General features: G+C 42.4%; 1 protein-coding gene across 3 annotated transcripts in view; it reads right to left on the reverse strand.

Annotated features, from left to right (window-relative positions):
* LOC134338490 (coronin-1C-like) overlaps positions 1 to 24,441 on the reverse strand; it is a 181,357-nt gene that overhangs the window by 79,304 nt on the left and 77,612 nt on the right. For 2 of the 3 annotated variants that reach the window (XM_063034336.1, XM_063034339.1), the window contains one exon: positions 16,008 to 16,207. In XM_063034336.1, coding sequence (XP_062890406.1) covers positions 16,008 to 16,207 — 200 coding nt within the window. Of the gene's footprint in view, positions 1 to 16,007; positions 16,208 to 22,573; positions 22,629 to 24,441 lie in introns of those variants that run through there. The other variant, XM_063034337.1, reaches the window with a different exon arrangement.

The raw sequence follows: 24,441 nt of genomic DNA on the forward strand, positions 1-24,441 counted from the left end.
TGTGCCGGTGGCTTTGCAGGTAAGTCCATGTTTGCAATAATGGAGAAATACATCTGCTACAATTTAAGTGTCAAGAGTCACAAAAATATAGAATTAAAACTGTTTCAAACAACAGGAATTCTGCAGATGCTGGAAATTCAAGCAACACACATAAAAGTTGCTGGTGAACGCAAATGCAAACAACAGGAATTCTGCAGATGCTGGATTAAAACTGTCTACTGTCTGCATTCCAGCCAAACTCAAAGTAACCAAATGTCTGCAATGCAGCTCTTTATCTTTATATCTAGGATACAGCAGATAAATTTAAAGTCACTCAATGTCTTTACAGCCAGAGCAATACAACACAGAAACAGGCCCACTGTTTACACATGTCCCTGCCAACCAAGCTTTCTACCTGAACTAATTCCATCTGCCAACATTTAGACCATATCCCTCTACCAGGGGTACCCAACCTTTAAGCCATGGACCAATATTATTAAGCAAGGGGTCCGTGGATCCCAGATTGGGAACCTTTCCTACCCATATTCCTATCCAATTGTTTCTTGATACATTTATAAGTACATGACCTTGTATCACTTCCTCTGGCAATATGTTCCACATTACCACCAACCTCTGCAGGGAAAAGTTGCCCTGCAGGTCCCCATTCCCCTGTCGTTTTAAATCTAGGTCTCTAATTTTAGACTGAAATCCCTCACATATGCTCCTCGACAAGGTCACCCATTAGTCTCTTATGCTCCAGGGAGAACAGCCTCAGCTTATCCAGTCTGACCTTGTAGCTCAAACATCCAGTCCGATAGCATCCTTACTGCACCCTAACTTAGTGGCACTGTTTCTACAGCCAAGTGACCAGAACTACATACAATACTTGAAATGGTCTCACCAACATCTTCCACAGCTGTAACGTGACATCCCAACTCTACTCAATGGCCAAATTGATTAAAGCAACTAAACTTCTTGACCCTCAAATACTTGTGCGGCTTCTTCACCTTGTTGTTCTGAACGCTCCACAAATCCATGAACACAATCTCATTATTCCTTTTGTGGTGCACTATTCATTTTGTAATTTATAGTAATTTTGTGTCTTTCTCCTGTACTGATGTCTCAAAACAAGAGATTTCACATCATACAAGACAGTGATATCAAACACAATTATCCTCAATATTGGATTCCAGTATCCTACCGACCACTGAAATCAGGGTAACAGGCCTATCATTTCCTATCTTTGCCTGCCTATTTCTTAAAGAGTTGAGTAACTCTAGTGATTTTCCAGTCCTAAGGAACCATTCCTGATTTCAGTGACTCTTGAAACATTATGACCATATTTATAAGCAATGCTCTATCCAGGCTTTGTCCAATCATATATTTTGTGTAATTTGATTAGGAGAAGAGGTTCTGTACACTAGTCCAAAAGCAAAGCACAGAGCTGTTAGAAACCTGAAATAGAAACAGAAAATGCTGAAAATGCTCAGTAAAGTAGCACTTATGCCAAGAGAAACAGCCAATATTTCATTTCAATAAACTCTCATCCATATGTAACATTACCAAATTTCTCTCCACGGCTGCCTCAATGACCCACTGAATTTTTCCCAGAGTTAAGTTTTATTTTATTACATAGAAACCTTTTCCATGAGCTACAAACAAAGGTTGGACCACTTTGCCAGGTCTGACCCTGCTGGAGTCGGGAACAGGCAGAAACTTCAGCACATCATAAAACGTGGGTGGTTTGCATTTCAGGGTTCTACACATTTCCCGAGGCAACCAAACACCAAAGATAGCCATCAGGATTAAAGCAGCTTCCCCGCTGAGACTTCAGAAACGGTGTAACTGCAGACTTGATCTATCCAGCATTTCCAGAGGATGTGGCAAGTAGCTTACTGTGACAGCTGTTTCCCCTACGGTCAGCAGATGCAAAACTGACTGAGTGGGAATAGAAGGACTGCACACTCTAAGCCATATTTTGGCACAAGTTATCGTGTTTGAGAAAGAAAGGAAATGGCTCAGTACCAAAGAACTGAAAATGACACATCATTGCAGTCATACAACTGACAGGAATTACTCACATTCAGTAAAATTGAACCTGCTTTCCCATATGTCTGACACTACTGAATATTTGGCTCACTGGGCACCAACTCCCATGTTCCCCTTAATGGATAAGGATCCAGGTTTCCATGCTCCCTTGAAAGTCACCAGGTTCTCTCTCTTGCACTTCCTTTGCAATCACCAGGCTCACTGGAAAAGTTTTTACAAGCAGAGTAATTCCTAAATGAAATAGTCAATGCAGTGAGTGCAAAGAACAGACTATCAGGGATGGTGCTAGAGACAGATATATTAGGGACATTTAAGAGACTCTCAGATAGACATGTGGATGATAGGAAAATGGAAGTCTATGTTGGGGGGGGAAGGGTTAGATAGATATTGGGAAGGTTAAAAGGTTGGCACAACATCATGGGCCAAAGGGCTTGTACTGTGCTGTAGTGTTCTATGTTCTAAGTTTCCAAACTGTGGAGTATGAAATGAAATAACATCCAATAGACTCGATAAACAGCCAATTTGGCATTCAGATCCTGAGCATGACAGGTTAATGGAGTTTTCTGTGGATGTTTTTCAATAACTTAAATTATGCACCTTTTAAAAAATGCTCAAAGGGCTCCACATCAGAGGAATTGGAACCAATCTTCGGATAAGAATATTAATGGTGAAAAACACCAGTACTCTACATCCTGCACAAGCACACCATCACATCTCGAGTGTCTGCAGCCCCTGCCTCACTCCTATTTCCTATAAATTGACAGATTCACATTAAATGCTGGCTGGGGAACTCAGCAGATCAGGCAGCGTCAATGCAGAAGAATAAACAACTGACATTTCAGGCCTTGACCCTTCATCAGTATTCTGTGTGTTACTCTAGATTTCCAGCAACTGCAGAATCCCTTGTGTTTACCATTGCTAATTCTCCCACTTACAAGCAAATGACAACAGTAACCAAGGTTGAACATTTGTTAGAGATGCAAAAGTGTCCTACCCTCATCTGCCCATTCAGCCGCTCACCCAGATCCACCTGTTACCCCAAGCAGTCCTTTCAGGTGAGGAAACACTTCACCTGTGAATCTGCTGGGGTCATCTATTGTGTTCAGTGCTCCCAATGTGGCCTACTCTACACTGGCGAGATCCATTATAAATTGGGAGACCGCTTTATCGAGCACTTCCGCGCCATTCGCCACATGCCAGACTTCCCAGTGCCCAAACATTTTAATTCCCATTCCTATACCAGGGTGGAGGAGTAACACCTTTTATTCCACCTGGCTACCCTCCAACCTGATGACATTAATATTGATTTCTCCTTCCGGTAAACAAATCGCCCCACCCCCCACCCCAACCTTTTACTTCTCCTCACCTGTCCATCACTTCCCCCTGGATCCCCTCCTTCTTCCCTTTCTCCTGTGGTCCACTCTCCTATCCTATCAAATTCTTTCTTCTCCAGCCCTTGACCTTTCCCACCCACCTGGTTTCACCTATCACCTCCTAGCTAGTCTCTCCCGACCTTTTTATTCTGGCATCTTTCCCCTTCCTTCTCCGTTCTGAAGAAGGGTCTCGGCCCAAAACATCGACTACTTATTCATTTCCAGAGATTGCTGCCTGACTTTCTGAGTTCCTCCAGCATTTCGTGTGTTCCATCTACTACCCACTAGTTTTTGCTCCTTCTTTTAATACTGATCATCTCCCCCCTTTTGTTCCAGTCCGGCTGATGGGCCCCGACCAAAGATGTGCACTATCCATTTCCCATCCACACATAGGCGACCTGAGCCTGAGCCTCCACTGCTTTGTGTTGCTGTTGGTGATGGGCGTTTCCTCCAACAACTCTGGACGCTAGTCTGATTTACTAGTATATAGAGCTCGTTTTGTTGCCTTAACTCATGAATAGTTGTTGCAGTTTGCCAACTGGCAGCAGACCTGTAACCGCTAAACATTCTGAAATTTCATTAATTCAATGTTCCACTTTAGGTATTTATTTATTTGGAGGTACAGTGCAGAACAAGTCACTCCAGCCCAATGAGTTGTTCCCCCCTTAGAACCCACCTATATAACTCCGAGCCTAATCACAGGGCAATTTACAATGACCAATTAACCTACTAACCAGTGCATATTTGGAGTGTGGGAGGAAACCAGAGCACCCTACAGGTCAATAATAAACTCGATGCTGAATTAATAGCATTGTTTCTCTCACACATTCCTCTTGAACGTGCACTGTTTTAGTAAAATGCACATACTCAATCACCCGCAATCAAGTTCCACACTGTGTAATCAAATTACCGAAACAGTGCAATCAGAAGCATAGGGCACTATTTAACCTCCTGAAACAATTTTTGTCTTTTCCCTTCTCTGCTGGGATTCTGAAGTACGATGACTCAAGATAACCAATAGTGTACAGAGAAAATTGAGAAGGTTGTTGTCAGGATTTGAGCACCTGAGTTATAGGGAAAGGTTGAATAGGACAAGACTTATTTCCTTGGAACATAGGAGAATGAGGGGAGATTTGATAAATATAAAATTATGAGGGGTAGAGATAGGCTGGGAGAGATTAGAACCGGAGGTCCTGGGTTAAGGGTGGAAAGTGGAGTGTTTGAGGGGAGCACTGCTTCACTCAGAGGGGCAGAGATAGGGTAATTATGTGGCTGGGAGAGATTAGAACCAGAGGTCCTGGGTTAGGGGTGGAAAGTGGAGTGTTTGAGGGGAGCACTGTTTCACTCAGAGGGGCAGAGATAAGGGTAATTATGTGGCTGGGAGAGATTAGAACCGGAGGTCCTGGGTTAAGGGTGGAAAGTGGAGTGTTTGAGGGGAGCACTGCTTCACTCAGAGGGTGGTGCGAGTGTGGAACAAGCTGCCAGTGGAAGAGGTAGATGCAAGTTTGATTTCAACATTTAAGAGAAATTTGAATAAGTACATGGATGAAGGCGGTACACAGAACCATGGTCTGGATACAGGTCGCTAGACTTTGTGGAATAATACTTCGGCCAGTCTAAGTGGGCTGAAGGGCCTGTTTCTGTGCTGTGACTCTGTGACTCTACGATGTGTCAGGGGAACCACCGAATCAAATACCCAATCATGTGGTCAAGGAGGATTTGCTATTCCGCTTTCTTCATCTTCGTTCCCACAAAACTGGTAACTTGATCTACACTGCTCTTTCTATAAGACAGCAGAAAGAATGGTGACTTTCAGCCATAAAACAGTGATCAGACATCCTGCAGGGTATTTTAAAACCAGGCAACATAGAGCACTGAGAAAATCTGACAGCTGCCCTTGCAGCTGGATGAAGCTCAGAATGGGAAATCTTTTAAAGCTGAGGAATTTCAAAAATATTCCCTGTTGAGTTGACCAACCAAAATAATGTTAGCAGCTTCTGAGTTGTGGATGAATAAGCATCCTGCCAATAATTCTTCCACTTAATAGAAGGTGGTTCCTTAAAATTGTTATAGGCAGGGGTGCTACTCAGGATAACCTCTCGCTACCTCTTACACGCTCGCAATGGTTTTTGTCTCAAATAGCCTCCGATAACTGAGTTGTCAGAGCTCCTGGTCTTCACGTGTGGCTTAGCCACTAAACCTGGAGGAACCAGGGGCTACTGATGCCTGTAAAGCCGGACATTTCAGACAGATGGGGCTCATCTTGGAGAAGAAAGCCTTTGATCTCGAACCTTGGCTGCCTTGTGGTTATACCCACTCATGGGGAAGGCTTCGGGAGTACCACAGGAGGGAAAATCTGGAGCAGAAGTCTCCAAGGCAGTTCAACATTGAGTTCAACACTAACTTGTAACTCCACTTGTAATGCTACCAGTACCAAACAATATCTGCCTCTGCCATTCCTTCGGGTTTATTAGATGCATGGTGAGGAGGAACCTGCTCCACAGACAACAGCTTGCTCTCCATATTGTACTGCCTATGCTTCCATATCATGTAGACAGCTGGGAAGCAACATCCAAGGTCAACCCTGACAAGCGGAGAGCTCCTTTCACAATAAAAAGCAGTGGCACATCACGTACTCTCAGCTTTGCAGTTCTTCCAAGACAGTAAACTTGTTGAGATCAAGTCCTTACAATGTACCAATCTATCTCACTCCTGTACGCCTTGTCATCACCAGCTGAAATTCTGCCAACAACATTCGCGTCATTGGCAAATTTATAGATGGTATTTGTACTGTGCCTAACTACATAGTTGTGGGTGTAGAGAGAGTTAAGAAGTAGGCCTAAGCATGCATCCCTGAGGTGTATCAGTGTTGACTGTCAGGAGGAAACGTTATTTTTGAACCTCGCAGACTGTGGTCACCCAGTGAGGAAGTCAAGAATTCAGTTGCAGAGAGGGGAATAGAGGCCCAGGTTTTGGAGCCTTTTGATTAGAATTGAGGGCATGATTGTGTTGAACACTGATCTGGAGTCAATAAACAGCAGCCTGACGTTAAGTATTACTATTCCAGGTAATCCAAGGCCAAGTGGACAGCCAGTGTCATTGCATTCACTGTTGACCTAGGCAAATTACAGTGGGTCAGGGTCCTTGCTTAGGCAGCAGTTAACTCTAGCCATGACCAATTGCTCAAAGTATTTCGTCACAGCAGATGAGAGTGCCACTGGACAACAGTCATTGAGGCAGCTTAACCTGCTTGTCTTGGGCACCTGTATGATTGGCAGGTAGCAACCTCCGACTGCAGCAGTGAGAGATTGAACATGTCCTTGTGCCAGTCAGTTGGCACAAGTTTTCAGAGCCATACTAGGTACACAGTCAGGGCCTGATGCCTCGCGAGAGTCCACTCTCTTGAAAGACGTTCTGACGTTGGCCTCTGAGACAGAGATAACAGGGTCATTGGATGTTGCAGAGATTTGCATAGATGTAGTTTTATTCTCTCCTTCAAAGTCTGCATAAAAGGCACTAAGCTCATCTGGGAGTGAAGCATCACTGCTATTCACAATTCACAATTTTAGGTTTTGCTTTGTAGGAAGTAATAGCCTGCAAACCCTGCCAGAGCTGACATGTGCCCGATTCTGTTTCTAACCTCAATCAGAATTGTTTTTTCGCTCTCATGATAGCCTTCTGTAGGTCATACCTGGACTTCTTGTATAGTTCTGTATCATTGGTCTTGAATGCCACAGATCTCAGAAGATAAACGGATGACATTAGACAGCTAGATGCTCAAGGCTGGGTGAGCAGGACAGAGACAGAAATGTCACATCTGTGCACCATGATGAGTTAATTATAAAGCATGTTCCTCTAAAAGACAGAGTAGTCCTGTCTTTAATGGTGAAGCCATCAAACAGCAGTGCTGCATCTAAAATAGTGGGGGATAGCCGTGTCTCCATGAAGCAAGGTACAAAGCAGACCCTGACGTCCCTCTGATACAACAATCTTACTCTGAGGCTTATTTTCCAGAGACTACATTCACCAGCAGGATAGTCGGGGTCTAAAGCCTCCGCGTTTCAATGTGACTTGTAGCATGCTTTCCTTGCTTCCTTTTTCCTTAAAGGGAAACTGCACTCGCGAGCTGAAGCTGCAGTCTAGGATTCAATCAGTTTTGAATATCAACAGGTTTCTTTTTTAAGCATCTTAAAACAACGCTGCTTGCTGAAGTATCCACAGCTGTGACTGTGGATTTCAGCTGCAGTGGTCCTGAACAGGAATATATGATGATTCCCATTGGGGCTGCACAGTACGAATCACCCCTTATCAGCACTAAATTTAGATCTAACTTAAATTTGATCAATTAAATTTAGACTTAAATTTTATTTAACATACAGACCGACCTATAATTTTCACAGCCCCAGCTTTCAGCATTGAGGCCTCTAGTAATGCTTCCTTGTTTAAGCATACTTATTTCTTGGAGGAGATTAAACACACCTATGCATGCTTGACCTCATGAAAATGAGAAATGATCATACTTAAACTTAGAACTTTTAGAGAGCAACCATTTCTTTTAACTCTAATCCAGGATCTGTCTTGGGAAGAGACTATCATGCAGAAAGAAATGATTTGAAAGATATGCTCAAAGCCTTTGCAACATCTTTATCTACTCATGGGAATCTTTTGCTCATGACTACTCAGTGTTGAAACTTTATTCAGGGTGTTACTGAGAATCTCAAATCCAAAATTCCATGTTCTAAGTAAATTTATAATCAAAGTACACATTTGCCATCATATGCAGCCCTGAGATTTGCTTCCTTGTGGGCATATACAATGGATGAAGAGTCTTTGAGAGCGAGGCCATAGGTTGTGGGAACAGCTCTGTGATGGGGCGAGTGAAGTTATTTCCCCTGGTTAAGAGCCTGATGACTGAGGGGTAGTAACTGTTCCTGAACCTGGTGGTGTGGGTGCTGAGGCTCCTGTATCACCTTCCTAATGCAGCAGCAAAAAGAGTGCAAGTCCTGGCTGGTGGGGGTCTCTGATGATGGACGCTGCTTTCCTGCGACAATGTTTTGTGTAAACGTGCTCAATGGTGGAGAGGGCTTTATCCATGATGGACTGGACCATATCCACTGGTATGCAGCCAATCAATATACTCTCCACAACAGGTCTACAGAAGTTTGAAGTTTTAGATGTCATGCCAAATATTCGCAAACTTCTAAGAAAGTAAAGGCGTGGTTGTGCTCAGCAGTTGGGAGGCTGTTACCAGTGATGTACTGGGCTGAATCCACTACCTTTTGCAGGATTTTCCACTCAAAGGCATTAGTGTTCCCATACCAGGCTGCAATGCAACCGGTCAGCACACTTCGCACCATACATGTATAGAAGTTTTCGATAACATGCCAAAACTCCACAGACTCCTAAGTAGAGGCACTTTGGACAATGAGGGACAATAAATTCTGAAGATGGCAGTAATGCAACAGCCATAAAAACTCGAAGGCGGCGGCGGCACTGTTGTGCTTTCTTCACAATAATACTTATATGATGGGTCCAGGACAAGTCCTCTGAGATAGTGACACCCAGGAATTTAAAGTTATTGACCCTCTCCACCCCTGATCCTGTGATGATTACTGACTCACGGATCTCTGGTTTTCCTCTCCTGAAGTCTACAATCAGTTCCTTAGTCTTATTGACATTGAGTGAGAGGTTGTTGTTATTAAACCACTCAGCCAAGCTTTCAATCTCCCTCCTGTGTGCTAATTCATCACCCCTTTTGATACAGCCCACATTAGTAATTAAATTACTATTTAATTATTTATGGTGCAACTGTAACGAAAACCAATTTCCCCCGGGATCAATAAAGTATGACTATGACTATGACAACAGTGGTGTCGTCAGCAAACTTGTATATGGTGTTGGAGCTGTACTTAGCCACCCAGCCATAGATGTAAAGCGAGTAGAACAGGGGTTTAGGTACATATCCCTGCAGTGCTCCTGTACTGATGGAGATTGTGGATCTCCTTGTCCATTCGTCCCCCCCATCCCTCCCCACTGATCTCCCTCCTGGCACTTATCCGTGTAAGCGGAACAAGTGCTACACATGCCCTTACACTTCCTCCCTTACCACCATTCAGGGCCCCAAACAGTCCTTCCAGGTGAGGCATCACTTCACCTGTGAGTCGACTGGGGTGATATACTGCGTCCGGTGCTCCCGATGTGGCCTTTTATATATTGGTGAGACCCGACGCAGACTGGGAGACCGCTTTGCTGAACATCTACGCTCTGTCCGCCAGAGAAAGCAGGATCTCCCAGTGGCCACACATTTTAATTCCACATCCCATTCCCATTCTGACATGTCTATCCACGGCCTCCTCTACTGTAAAGATGAAGCCACACTCAGGTTGGAGGAACAACACCTTATATTCCGTCTGGGTAGCCTCCAACCTGATGGCATGAACGTTGACTTCTCTAACTTCCGCTAAGGCCCCACCTCCCCCTCGTACCCCATCTGTTACTCTTTTTTATGCACACATTCTTTCTCTCACTCTCCTTTTTCTCCCTCTGTCCCTCTGAATATACCTCTTGCCCATCCTCTGGGTCACTCCCCCCCCCCCCGTCTTTCTTCCTGGACCTCCTGTCCCATGATCCTCTCGTATCCCCTTCTGCCTATCACCTGTCCAGCTCTCGGCTCCATCCCTCCCCCTCCTGTCTTCTCCTATCATTTTGCATCTCCCCCTCCCCCTCCAGCTTTCAAATCCCTTACTCACTCTTCCTTCAGTTAGTCCTGACGAAGGGTCTCGGCCTGAAACGTCGACTGCGCCTCTTCCTATAGATGCTGCTTGGCCTGCTGCGTTCACCAGCAACTTTGATGTATGGAGATTGTGGAGCAGATGTTTTTGCCAATTCGAACTGACTGGAGTCTGTAATGGACTCATTTCAGCCTCAGTACGGCTCAACTTGAGCCAGATAGATCAAATTTAACAAAACAATTTAGTTTTTTGCATAAACCCCCTTGGGCGGGGACATAGGCATTCCATACGAATTCCTAGAACAGCAAGTCTGTCGCAAGGAAAAGGGATTAGCATGCTTGAGTTTACAAGAAAATGCTGAAACATACAGAATTCCTTCAGAGCAGGACAGACTAGCTAATTATTTATGTCTATTACAGTTGAGTCCATTTCTTTACAATGCCTTGCATCTCATACTTCTCATTAGCTCTGCTTTGAAAACTGATTTGCAACCCCATTCTGTGGGAGAATCCCTCACACAGAACATCAACTATTTTCTCTTTCGACAGATGCTACTTGACTGGCTGAGCAGTTCCAGCATTTGTTTGCTTTGGATTTTAGCATCTGCTCTTTGATACCAATCCCATTTCCTCTACAGTCTCTGATACCTTTCACATCTAGAAATCTTATCGTCTGTTTAAATATACTCAGTGTCTTGTAGCATTCTGTGGCATCTAATTCCAGCAGTTCACCATCCTCATCTTCATTTCTATGTCCTGTAACCTGCAATGGCCATCTTGCATTCTAGAACCCCAGCTAAGGGAAAATTCTCCCTCATATCCAGCCAGTCTAGCCCCATCAGAAATATAAAATTTTCAACTTAAATCTCTTCTCATTCCTCTAATCTCTAATGAATTCAAGCCTAGCTGAAGTAATATCTCCTCAGTACAGCAACCCCATCAGAAAGCTCAAGGACAGCTTCCGTTAGCAGACTCTTGAAAAGACTTCTTGTATGTCTCACAATCTACCTCGTGATGACCTAGTGCTTTATTGTTTTACCTACAACGCACTCTTTCGGCACTCGACTCTGCATTGTTTTTATTTGACCTTATTCTAGCTCAATGCACTGTGTAATGATTAATCTGTATAAACAGTATGCAAGGCAATCTCTTCACTGTATCTTGGTACACGTGAAAATAAACCATACCAGAAGTTCAATCTAAATATGTACACTGCCATCGAAAGGCGGCCCTTGAGGGACCTCAAGGAAGCGACGATGCGGGTTCTAACATCGAAACAGCCAGCTGTTGGTCTCCCTCTCGTCTGCTGCAGGAAGGATAACACTCTCTCACTCGCTAGTGAGAGAGAAAAAGCCCGTCTGAGATGTCGGACGGTAGGTTTTGATAGACTCTAGATTGTGGTCTCTGGGGGCTTTGCTATTGCTTGCACTGTGGGTGGTGAGAGTGGGGGGGGAGGGGGTTGATGTTTTTGCTGCTGCTTGTGCATGGGAGGGAGGGAGGGCGGGGGGGCTTTGGGATACTAACATTTTCTGTCATTCATTCTTTGGGATTTTCCTTCTGTTTTGTGAATGTCTGTGAGGAGTAAGGATTTCAGGTTGTACACTGTATACGTTCTCTGATATTAAATTGAACTATTGAACCATCCAAGAATCAGTCTGATGAACATTTGTGCACTAAGTATTCCCTTTAGCAGTAAAGGAGACCATAACTGTACGTAACAATCCATGATATCTTTGCTCATATACCTAAATGCTTTTGCTATGAACGCTCACTCACTCACCATTTGTCTAGTTAACTGCTTGCTGAATCAGTGACTCAGGAACATCCAAGTCTCTTGTACGTCAATGATTCCTAATCCACTACCATGTCATTGTCTTTTTCCAGTGATTTGAATAACTACACGTTTATCCATGTTACACATATTTGCTATTTCTGCCCATTTATTCAACCTAAGTCCTTCTCTGCATCATCTGCTGCAGTTCATAATTCCACCCCATTGAAATGTCATTGGAAACAAATTCTGCATTTCCATTCTCTCATCCACGTCACTAATATGCATTACGAGCAGCTGAGACCAAAGCTCTGGTTCTGCAGTAATTACCTCCTGCCACTCTGGAAAGGACCTTGCTCTCCATTTCTTGTCTATCAATCAATTTTCAGTAGATTAAACCAAGATCATGCACTTTAAATTCTCCCCACCAACTGCCCTGGCAACAGAATATGGTCTGAAGCAGGTGTCCCCAGCCTGGGGTTCACAAACCCCCTAGTTAATGGTAGGGGTCCAGGGCATAAAAAAAAAGTTGGGAATCCTAGACCAAAGCCTGCAATATATAGTAGAACATTTAGTTTTGCATCACATTCAGTGATCCAGCAACTTTTGCATCCCAAACTAGTTCCACACAATGACTCTTTTTACCACCAGTCTCTGAAAGTGTTCAGTCTTTATATTTAATAGAAAGGAAAGACAGCCTTCGTCCACAATAAAAAAAATCTAGAATACAGCCTTTACCCGCCTAAACTTTATACACTGCAGCCCAAGAACATCTGTAATCTAGCCAGAAACAAGTCTCTCCATTAACAGAAAAGTAACTTCCAATCCTCCAGTAAAAAATATTTCCATGCCCTTGTCACTACTAAACCCAGCATGTTAATTTCATCTATTTATCTCAACCACTTGGGAGGCTTTTTTGAAAGAAGAATGTTCATCCATTCTTTTACCAAAGATTACACCCATTGTTACTTAGATTACAGTGAGAGGGCAGGAAACTCCATCGCATTATGTCAGGCCTTAGACCCTACAGCAGGAGTTGCCAACCTGGGGTCCATGGATCCCTTGGTTAGTGGTGGGGTTCACAGCATAAGAAAACTTTGGGAACTGCTGCCCTTGACTGAGGCACAAACACCATAGTTTCAACATTCTTGTCATAATGTGAATATAAACCTAGATTGCTTTCTTTTCTAAGAAATTAAATGGTCACAATCGAAATTGATCAACTTCTGGATAGGATGGATCTTAATGTGGCGGGCAGCACCTCTGTATCAGCACAGGTAAATCCTTAATGTTCAGGCCATCACAACGGAGCAGAAAGTGAAATTTTAACCCTACAGTCTCCCCACTGCAACCGGCTTTACTGCACCAATACTTCAAACTCTTTCCAGTAAAAGAGTAGTTGAATGAAAAGCAGAAAAAATAAATTTTTTGAAAATAAAAGTATGATTTAATACAGGAAAAGAATTCTGATGAGGAAAGTGGGGTGGGATGGCGGTGGATGACATGCAAGAATTAAACATAAATGAACTTTCCCTATAGAATCCATTTCAATGAAGATGACATAAAAATAGATGAAAATAAATGAAAAGGGACATGGTATACTCAAGTCTCTCAACAACTTTTGAAGATATTTAATTTTGCAGCTTAATTTTTAATTTTAAATAACAGAATTAAAATCCTAGCGTGCAACACTCCCGTTCCACATTATCCACAGCAGAACTCTTTGGACCATTTCCTCAGTAACCACCGTGGCAATTGGGCATCATACACAATGGTTTGTATCAAGGAAATGAAACAAAACTAGACCCAGGACAGAATATCACTGGGGCGTCTTCTTCCAAATTAGTCTTTGAAAATTTGAATCCATGGCAAGATGAGGAAAGGGGCATGGATTTTTTTTTTGCATTTTTTTTACTTTTTGTCTTGAGCATGTGGATTTTTGGCACAATTTAATACTTCATTCCCCAAATGCTTCAAAAATATTTCCCAGCAGAGAGGTAGAATCATAGTACTATACATCATTGCATCAATTATCCTGCACTTCCAAGTCAGGTTACCATAGGCAAATCTCCACTTCCTTTGCCTTGCAGATCGTTGGAAAGTTTTCATTGGAAAATAATGCACTCTCCCAGATAGAGCACATATACCATGAGTTACCAGCACCTAACATTTCTCATCTTTTAACACCGCAAAGTTTCGACATGGTTATATAAACCAACTCTTCAAAAAAAGTTCCCACAATCTTACCTGAAGCTACAGCTTAAAAAAAGTATTACAAGCTGAAATAATCATATTTTAGGACAGCTAGCAACTAAGTTACAAATTTTAACAGTTTTAGAATCTGCTTGAATCATGTTAAGTGATATGATAGTTAAATCTATAAAAGCTACGGCTATGTAGGAAAAAATCTTGCCCACATTCAAGAGCCGAACTGCAATTGCATTCCACTTCAAATTGACAGAAATTTAGGGTGACACAGTAGTGTAGTGGTTAGCACATGCTATACAGAACCAGTGACAAGGGCTCAATTCTTGCTGCCGCCTGTAAGGAATTTGCACGCTCGTCCTGTGGCTGTGTGGGTTTCCTCCAGGTGCTTCGGTTTCCTCCCACAGTCCAAAGACATACCAGTTGGTAGGTTAATTGGTCATTGTAAATTGTCCCATAACTAGGCCAGGATTCCATCAGGCGATTGCTGGGCAGTACAGCTCAAAGGGCATACTCCGCGCTGCATCGCAATCAATAAAAACAAACAAATTTCATGCCACCCAAGTCAGTAATAATAAATCTGTCTATGGTATCTTCAGTGCTGGGCAGAGAAAGGCTTGGCAAACTGATAAGAATAAATAAATACACTTGAGGTTTACCCAATCCTTTACTGTGTGGAATTGAGTGGCAAGATGGTAAGGAAAGGAAAAACTTTAAGAATCAATAGCACAGAAGCCAATGTCTGGAAATGGAGCAGGTACTTTGACCTGGGGAATCAACACCTATGTTTATAAACCTCTGGCCATCTGAATCACACTGCAGCCTACTCTAATGCTCCCACTCTGGTTTGTCTCATTACAGTATCCCTTTTGGTGTATGTCTGTGAGTCATTTAACAATCATCCAATTCCAAAAGACACACAGTGGCCACTTTACTAGGTGCCTCCTGGGCGTATGCTTGTGGCCTTCTGCTGCTAGGTTTGATGAGTTGTGCATTCAGAGACGCTCTTCTACACACCACTGCTGTAATGCACGGTTATTTGAGTTACTGTTGCCCTCCCGTCAGCTTGAACCAGTCTGGCCATTCTCCTCTGACCTCTCTCATTAATAATGAGTTTCCACTCATAGAACAGTCGCTCACGGGATTTTTTTTTTTTGTTTATAGCACTATTCTCTGTAAGCTCAAGAGCAGGGGTCCCAACCTCTACTGCCATGGAGCAATACCATTAAGAAAGGGATCCGTGGATTCCAGGCAGGATTCTGTTGTGCATGAAAACCCAGGAAATCAGCTGTTTCTGAGATACTCAAGCCCCGTCTGGCACCAATAATCATCCCACAGTCAAAGTCACTGAGATCACATTTTTTCAGATGTTTGGTCTGAACAAAAAATAAACCTCCTGATTATGTCTGCATGCTTTTAGGCACTGGGTTGCTACCACATGATTGGCTGATTAGATAATTTTGTTCACTGGAAGGATAAATCAATATTCATGCCATCATGTTGGAGGGTACCCAGACAGAATATGAGATGTTGATCCTCTCCTTGGTGCAAGAGGAGGCCATGGATCGACACATTGGATCGGGACTGAGAATGGGAATACAAAATATTGGCCACCAGGAAGTCGCACTTATGGCAGATGGTGCAGAGGTGTTTGACGATATGGTCCCCCAATTTACAGGTGCTTATGTGAAAAGGTGCTTCTAGAAACATTCTTGTCTGATTGCATGCAAAGTGGGCTCCTACCTTTGTTTCTGCACTCAAAGGGGATTAAACATTACACAGTACAGCAAGATCAATATTAATGCTGAATTTTCTTGATAGAAAATTTCACAGGTTACTAGTTAAACCAATTAAACTTGAAGATGACTAGTGTGTTAAATAGAACAATTTTTATACATACCTTCTGCAAAGGAAGTACCATGAATGCTCCACCACCACTAGCCTCGACAATTATTGCCACAAACTTGGGATTTACAGCACAGAACGAACTGTCCCAGGTAACTCTGGAAACTCTGATGTCATCATAGCATTGTTCATTTTTCACAGCTTGTCCAAAGACGTGGCGAAATTTGCTCCGTCGTACAACCCCCCGAAACATCTCTGCAAGAAGTTTTTTTAAATGATTAGTTATTTTGCAGTCAATGCAAACTCTCAATATAGAATAGACAGCAACATTTTTAATGTAACTTCTTCCTTTTTCTGCCTTTAGGATCCAGGAAGTTGTAATGGGTATATGAAAAGCCCGTACTTGATTCATTTCAACGTACCAACCAACAATGCAAATGTAGACTTCACTCTTTCAAAGTCTGGCTGCTTCATATTATTAACTTCACATCTTATAGAGAGCCAAGAAGCCATCTACAAATATTCATGACATTTATTATGGACAATAAATCTAGAGAACAGAAGTGGTTTCTACCTGGAAAACAGTCACACTAACGAATCTCCCATTTAGAATCTAGTCAAAGCTTTGGAACAATATGCCCAGCAAAGCCACTTCATTTCCAATCCTCTAACAGAGTCATCACCTCAAAAGACATGATGCTCAATATAATATTGTTGTTGTTGCTGTTGCTTTCTGTGCCTGTGGCACGTCAGATGGCAACCTTGCCCTTTCTTTAGCATTTTTGTCTGTTTTTTTTTTAGTCGAGTTGCTAGCTCGACACTGAACCAAGCACGAATGGAAAGCGTGCAAGGAGCTGGCCAGATTCAAACCGACATCGACTACTCACCTCGAAGTCCGGTGTGGATGCCACTGCCAGCTCAGCATAGTATTATCTAAGCTGAAATATGTACTGGCAACATTTTCTTTTTTGTTTTAAAAAAGAACTTATCTAGACTTGCAGGAAATGTACGTAATTGAGATCTTAAAAATCTCTAATCTGTAAGTAATGATAAAAGTGGGTATTGGAAAGGTTAAATTTCATTGAAAGTTGCACAAAAGAAGAGAGATTCCCTTCATCAAAGAAATCCTGAAATCGTTTAATACCCAATCTATCCCATTCTTTAAAAGATAAGTCAATTATAGATGGTTTAAAAAACCAATTAGAAAAGATGGGACTCGAGAGAGAAACCAAAATGTTTTCTAAACCGTAACCAAATCCTCAAAGTATGTTTGACCACCACATTGTCAGTTAGTTTATTTAAAGATAAAGGAAGCGAGGATCCAAGTAATGAAATAATGGAAAATGTCATAACAGAGTTGACTTCCAAAAAGACCCATATAGGACAATTCTCATGGTTAATGTAATATATCCAGAACATATTATTATGTATATTAACTGTCCAATAATATAACCTAAAACTGGGTAAGGCAAAGCCTCCATTCTGTTTGGTTTTTTGAAGATCAGTTTTATTTATTCGAGATTTTTTATTCTTCCATATATAGATTCAATATCTTACATTTATGGTCTGCTGTTGGGACCGAAAAAGCCTTCTTTAGATAAAATTAAAGGAGACTGGAAAAAGGATTTACAGATTTTCATATCTGAAGAGAGCTGGAAGATTACTTTAAAATTGATTAATTCTTCATCATTATGTGCTCGTCATTCTTTATTACAATTCAAAGTGATACATAGAGTTCATATGTCTAAAGACAAGCTCTCTCGTTTTTACGCAGATATTTCCCCTTACTGTGATAGATGTACTAATGGAGTGGCCACACTTATTCATATGTTTTAGACATGTCCAAGCCTTGAAAAATTTTGGAAAGATGTACTTCAAACTTTTTCTATACTTTTCAATGTTAGTTTTAAGCCCAATCCCTCGACTGCCATGTTTGGTATTGTTGAGGATAGTGCTACAATACTGAAGCCATCTAATTTGCAGATATTGGCCTTTATGTCTCTTATGGCCAAGGAGGGTGATCTTGCCCAAGTGGAAGGAGGCCACCCCGCCCACTCACGCTCAATGGCTCTCTGACGTTATGTTATGCCTAGACCTAGAGAAGATTCGTCATTTGGCTTCTGATTCTAAACACAATTTTCTAATGTTATGGGGGCCCTTTCTGAGTTATTTTCATAATCCTTGAACTGTTATTAAAGTATGGATCTGAGCCATTATTATTATAATATTATTATTATATGGTAAGGTATTTTTTCTTCTTTTTTTTAAAAACCAACCAGCTCATTTTGGTAGCGGGGGTAGATTTTTTGAAATGAAATAATATTATTTTATTTCATAATTCAATCTTTTTTTCTGCATGATTGATTTGGAATATGAGATACTGTGCTTTAAATGTAATGTAATTTGTATTATTTACTTGCATCCTTATGAATTTTTTATTTGTATTAGTGTAATTTATATAATATTAATAAAAATATTGAAAGAGAAAAAAAATACATGGATAAGTGGCATTTTAGTTAAAGGCACCAAAAGTTCTAATTCTGAGAGAGTAAACCCATAGGGATCAGCCCAAAAGGTAGATATCACATTCATTATTCTGACTTCCATTTTATTTTGTTTAGAGCTGCAGCATAGAATAGGCACTTCGAACACTTTCAGCCACACTGCTAGCAACCCAGCAGCCTAATCACAGGACAATTTACAATGAACAATTAACCCACTTGCCAGTACGTCTCCAGGCTGTAGGAGGAAACTGGAGCACCTGGAGAAAACCCATGTGTTCATGGGGAGGACATACAGAGCCTTTACACATGACAGTGGAATTGAACTCTGAATGCCAACACCCCGAGATGTAATAATGTTGCACTAACCACTACACCACCATGGCGCCCTTAACACAATCAATTTTTAGCACACAACCAGAATCAAAAAAGTGCTTTAAAAATTAATTCCTAAGAGCCTGTTGTATGTAAGGTCATATTTGACCACAACCCTAGTTATCTCAAGCATAACTACGAATACATTCCATGACATCTGAAGTATTTGTCTCCCTGAAAACTCCAAGAACTTTTTAACTCTGTCATAAATGGTCCCAAGCCTGGAGGGTTGGGCACGGGGCCAGCAAACCATTCTGTACAAAACCCAGTGCTATAGAAATGCCATTGGAAGCTCCAAAGACCTCATCCCTGGGAGAGGAAGGTTACCAAGAAAATGGGCTACACCTGGGGACAATTTGAGAGATTGGCCCAGGACAGAGGACTCTGGTGAGCAGCTGTCAACAGCCGATAGCCCAGAAGGAGTGACAGGCTCAACAACAAAATATGTTTGCCATTTTGATCTGCAATTCTCTTACTGAGCTTCAGCTTCATTGTCAGAATTGGTGAAATAATGTTGTATTAATTGTACTCTGCTCTTAGCCCTTTCCTTTTTTCCATATTCCCTTTCTAAGCACCATCCTTTTAATCTAAATTGGCTTCCTTCATTAAGCATCTGTGGAAACCCACCCAACCACAGAACATTAGTGCCAGCACTCCATGTGCATTATGGTTCAATTAATGGACCTGAGAAATTTGATTCTCTCAGGAGTTCCTAAAACCATTATTAAATATTTTTGCACAACTGTAATGGGGCTCTGGCTAGATTTCCTACTGAGAACAAACTACATTTATGAAATATACAATAAATATTCACAAGCAATTAAACTCTGCCAGCGAAGCTTGGTCAAACAGGCAAAATTTCAGATTCACCTATTTGTCACCTGTACATGTTGAAATATACAATGAAACATGTCATTTGATTGAACAACCAACACAACCCAAGGACATGCTGGGGGCAGTCTGCAAGTGTCCCACACAATCGGTCATGTCCACAATCTCCTGCAGAACAACAAAAGCAAGACAAGCCTCTTCCCGCTCCCCCCACCCACAACTCATACATACATCTTCAACACTAGGACAGGCTGTCTTTTTGCCACTGATACCCCCCCCCCCAACCGGTTCTTGGCCCAGGACTCCCAGACTTTGGGCCTCTAGCATCCAGTTTCTAGTCCAGACTCACAGATGTTACATGCCTAATTCAAGGAAAGAAACCTTGATGTTTGGACCATAAAAGAATTGGGAGACTGGTGGGGGAGGCAGGCAAGAAGCTGACAAGGCACAATCAGGTACAAAGTTCAATCAGGCATGATCCATTCGAACAGCAAGCTCCAAAAGGGCCACAGGATCTAGTTCAGTTTCTAATGTTCTTGGCAAGATGGAGAAATCAAAGGAGAGAGTACAGAGCTTAGGGCCAAAGGAACTGAAACAAAACAGTGTAAGCAGAAAGACACAACGTACCAGATTTCAAATCACAGGGGGCCTGACAAGGAAGAGCATTTGCAGAAATGGAGCGCAGTAGGAATATGTGCCAATATAAAGCGGGGTCAGAGCAAGGATCAGTTCGTCTGGGACGGCAAAGGCAATTCTTCCGCACAACTGCCTCCCCCAGACAATTTACAGTAGGGATGGAAACACACAATGTTTCAATGACAGAAAGACACATTTTGGAGGGGAATATGGCCAGAAATACATGTGGGGGTCAAACTGACATGATTTCAGGAGACTCAAATGAATAATTTTCTACATGACTTTGAGATAATAGATCTGGAGTAAGAGCCAGCATCATGGATGCTGGCTGATTATCATAATGTTAAATTAAGGAAACTGAAAATACCAAAGAAATCCTATCAGTTTTACTCATTTCACAGATTCTGACAAATTCTTTTACAAATACCTATCCAACACACTTTTCAAAGTGCTAACTGATTATTGCTGACACTTCCACAAGTGATAGAGTTCAACTTAGGTAAAATAGCTTCTTCTTACTGAACCATATCAGATCGAATGCGGAGATCGGTGTGTCAAGTGTGCACGCAGCCGACTGATTGCAAAGTGATTCGACCGGGCCTCCCTCTTTGTGCGGGACTTCGAGTGCAAATGCTTTTTTGTATTGGTTTGGTGGGCCAGGTTCATCACTTCCACCCTGCAAGTTGTCTTGACTGTACCAAGGCTAACGTGACTCCGTAAAAAACGCTTAATCCGACAGCTGCATGGTTGTTCTTGCTCTATGCATGTACAACACTTAGATCTTCCACATTTTAAAGCTTTGCCCCCAGAGTCTTAATGTACAAATTGGGGTTGTCACTGCTACAGCTTTAGAAATCACAGCCAATTTATACTATGCAAATTCCCTAAAACAGCTACGAGAAATTAATTTTAAAAGTAAATATTGCAAAAGCATTAGTAGACAGATAGATATTGAATGGACAGCCGAAAACTGCTCAAAAATCCAGATAACTTTATAGAAATTTAGCTTACTCAAACATAAGCACCATCTGACCCAATGACAAATGGTAGAAACAGCAGCCAAGAGCAGCAAATGCACCATGTAACCCCAAATGGATTTGACAGTGTACAAAAGTATCCTAACCTCCAGCTACTCTGATCAAATTCTACTCTGCTCTGGTTAAATTTCCTTCCCACATCCTCGCCCTCCCTCGGAACTATTTTAAAGGCAACTGTTGTCCCACTGAGGTAAGAGTGGAGCATTCACTCACTTCAAAAGGAAATGCATCCTGCCTGGGATTACATTGCAGGAAGTATCCAACTATTGTATTCAACCCAGCAGCATGCATTTGTGGAACACATCTTTTTATACAGCAAAATACTTCCTCTGGGAAGAACGCCTGGTCAAAGCAATTTTTTTTGCTGACCATCTGTTGAACCCCTTTTTTTTCTTTTTCACAGATTTTTTTAAAACTTATACTTGAATTAGTGATCTTCTGAGAAAAAAAATGTTCAGATTCTGCTTAAATGCAAAATAGATCACCCATTCCCCAATTTATGGACAACCTATACACACAGATGAATGCTTGAGAGACTGGCAGGACAGTTTTGCCAGCTGCTGTGGGCAGCAGGCATCTTCTGCCAGGTGAGAATGGGGTAATTCTGTGTGTCTTTGCTTCCCAACATCCATCTGCACAACTCTACCTCTAAACCACAACTACTGGGGGCCAGGCTGAGCCGAGCAGAGTTGGGACCACTGAGCTGCTCACTGAGTCAATGACGCCAGATGGCCACCACTCTTCCCGCACCTGCTTACTATCCCATCACAGCTGTTTTGTGAACCTTCCCCCTCCCCCCACCCCTCACACACTGCGTTTGCTCATTTCTGACTTAAGAACTGTTCCAGTTTACAAAGAGTTCAGGGAACAGAATCACGCCGTAACTTAGGAACTACTTGTTAAAAGGAGAAATCAGCCACAATGAAAGATTTAGATACTACCTGGCAAATCCCCAACGGCAGAAAGTGGTGATGCTACTGGTTTCACCACAAAGAGATGAGGATGGGGTGGGGAGGGAGGGAGAGGAATATAACTGCCCTGCTGATCTGGAAACTTAGTTCTGAAAGTGTTCAACTTTCAGTCACCTGCGACGCAGTCAACCCTCAGGTCATAGAGCTGAAGAATGCGAACAACACACACAAAAATACTGGAGGAACACAACAGGTCAGGCTGGGAATGCAAACAACGTCTACCTACACACACATTGAGGCCAAGCTTCAAATCTTTGTTAGTCCACTCACCGGAATATATGGTAGAAGTAGCCTTGCAGCAGACATACATAAATAACCTGGTTTAATTCCTGCAAGGAGTCTGTACAATCCCCCCATGAACACTTAGGTTTCCTCTGGATTCTTCCCACATTCCAAAGGTTAGAAAGTTAATTGGTGACATGGGTGCAATTTGGCAGCGCAGGCTCATCAAAATGACCTGTTACTGGGCTGTATTTCTAAATAAAATTTTTTAAATGTTAAAGGTTGTTGGCCAGAAGAAACTAGTCTACAATTAGTGGACTTGACGAATCAAGGACACAGGAAGCAGACAAACCAGTTGCCTTTGCTCTCCCCCAACACCCCATTTTGTGAACTCTGAACTGACTCTTGCTCTGGGATAACGTAATCAGAGCAATTGAACGTGGACACAAGGAACTTCAGGTAATGACCTACTAAAGGCCGATTTATACTTGTGTGTCAAATGTACGCCGTAGGTACGGCGTAGCCGCGTACCCTACGCTGTACTCTATGCCGAACCCTAACGCGCACCTCTCCCAAAATGTAACTATGCGTCGCGGCGACGCAGACTGAAACAACTGTGATTGGTCCGCTTGGTAGCATTGCATTTCCTCCTACGCTGCAATAGCTTCCCATTGGGCGACTGAAGGGCAGGGAAGGAACTCTGGCTGCAATACTTTCCATAAAGCTTTACAGACCTCCGAAATTATGGAGGACCCTGTGCTTGAGGCCAGCTGTAGCTAGCTGCTACAGCCTGTTGACTTCCACCTGAAGCTAAAACTCGAATGGTGATTGTCAGTCTCTGAGTATACTGTGCGTACACTGATGCAAAATAAATGGTTGGAGACAATGAACCAAATCGTCAAACCTACCTGCCGACATCCGAAAATATTTGAAATGCATTTCCTTGTCCATGTCTCTCAGTGGCCGGGCAAGCACAGAAAATTCACCCTCCTTCAGTTTCAGTCGCCATTGTTTGAAATTTAAGTTTCTTTGTGTTGAGTTTCAACACGAAGAAACTCAACACAGTGGCATAGCGTTTTGGCGGTGAATTGAAGAGCGAAGCAGACACACCAACACACAAGTATAAATGCTCACAACGGCATAGCCCACTTGTGTAGGCTACAGTGTAAGCTGGTACGCACAAGTATAAATCAGCCTTAAGCCTGAGACCATCTCAGTTGAGTAGCTACTTATTATGTAAAATGCCAGACCTACCAAAGAAGTAATCTGTAATCAGTGTGTTTTGGGCTGCTGATAGATCCTCAGAGATGTTGACACCCAGGAACTTCAAAATGCTCATCCTCAAAATGCTGGAGGAACTCAGCAGGCCAGACAGCAACTATGGAAAAAAGTATAGTCAACGTTTCGGGCCAAAACCCTTCGGCAGTCCAGCATTTTGTGTGTGTTGCTCAGATTTCCAGCATCTGCAGATTTTCTCGTTTGTGAAACTGCTCACCCCTTCCACTTCTGATTCCCTCAATAAGGACTAGTATGCATTCCTTTGGCTTCCCTTTCCTGAAATCCACAATCAGTTCCTTGGTCTTATTGATGTTGAGTTTAAGGTTGTTGTTGTGACACCACTCAACCAATTGATTTATCTTGCTCCTGTATGCTTCCACCTCACCACCAAATGAAATTCTGACACAACTATAGTTGGCATCAGCAAATTTAAAGATGGTGTTTCAGCTGTGACTGGCCACGCAGTTGTAGAGAGAGTAAGGTAGTGGGCTAAGCACGCATCCTTGTGGTGCACCAGTATTGATTTGTCAGTGAGAAGGAGATGCTATTCCATTCCTCACTGACTGTGGTCTCCCGGTGAGGAAGTTAAGGATCCAGTTGCAGAGGGAGATACAGAGGCCCAGGTTATGGAGCTTGTG

Source organism: Mobula hypostoma, chromosome 27 (genome assembly GCF_963921235.1).
Source record: "Mobula hypostoma chromosome 27, sMobHyp1.1, whole genome shotgun sequence".
NCBI lineage: Eukaryota > Metazoa > Chordata > Chondrichthyes > Myliobatiformes > Myliobatidae > Mobula > Mobula hypostoma.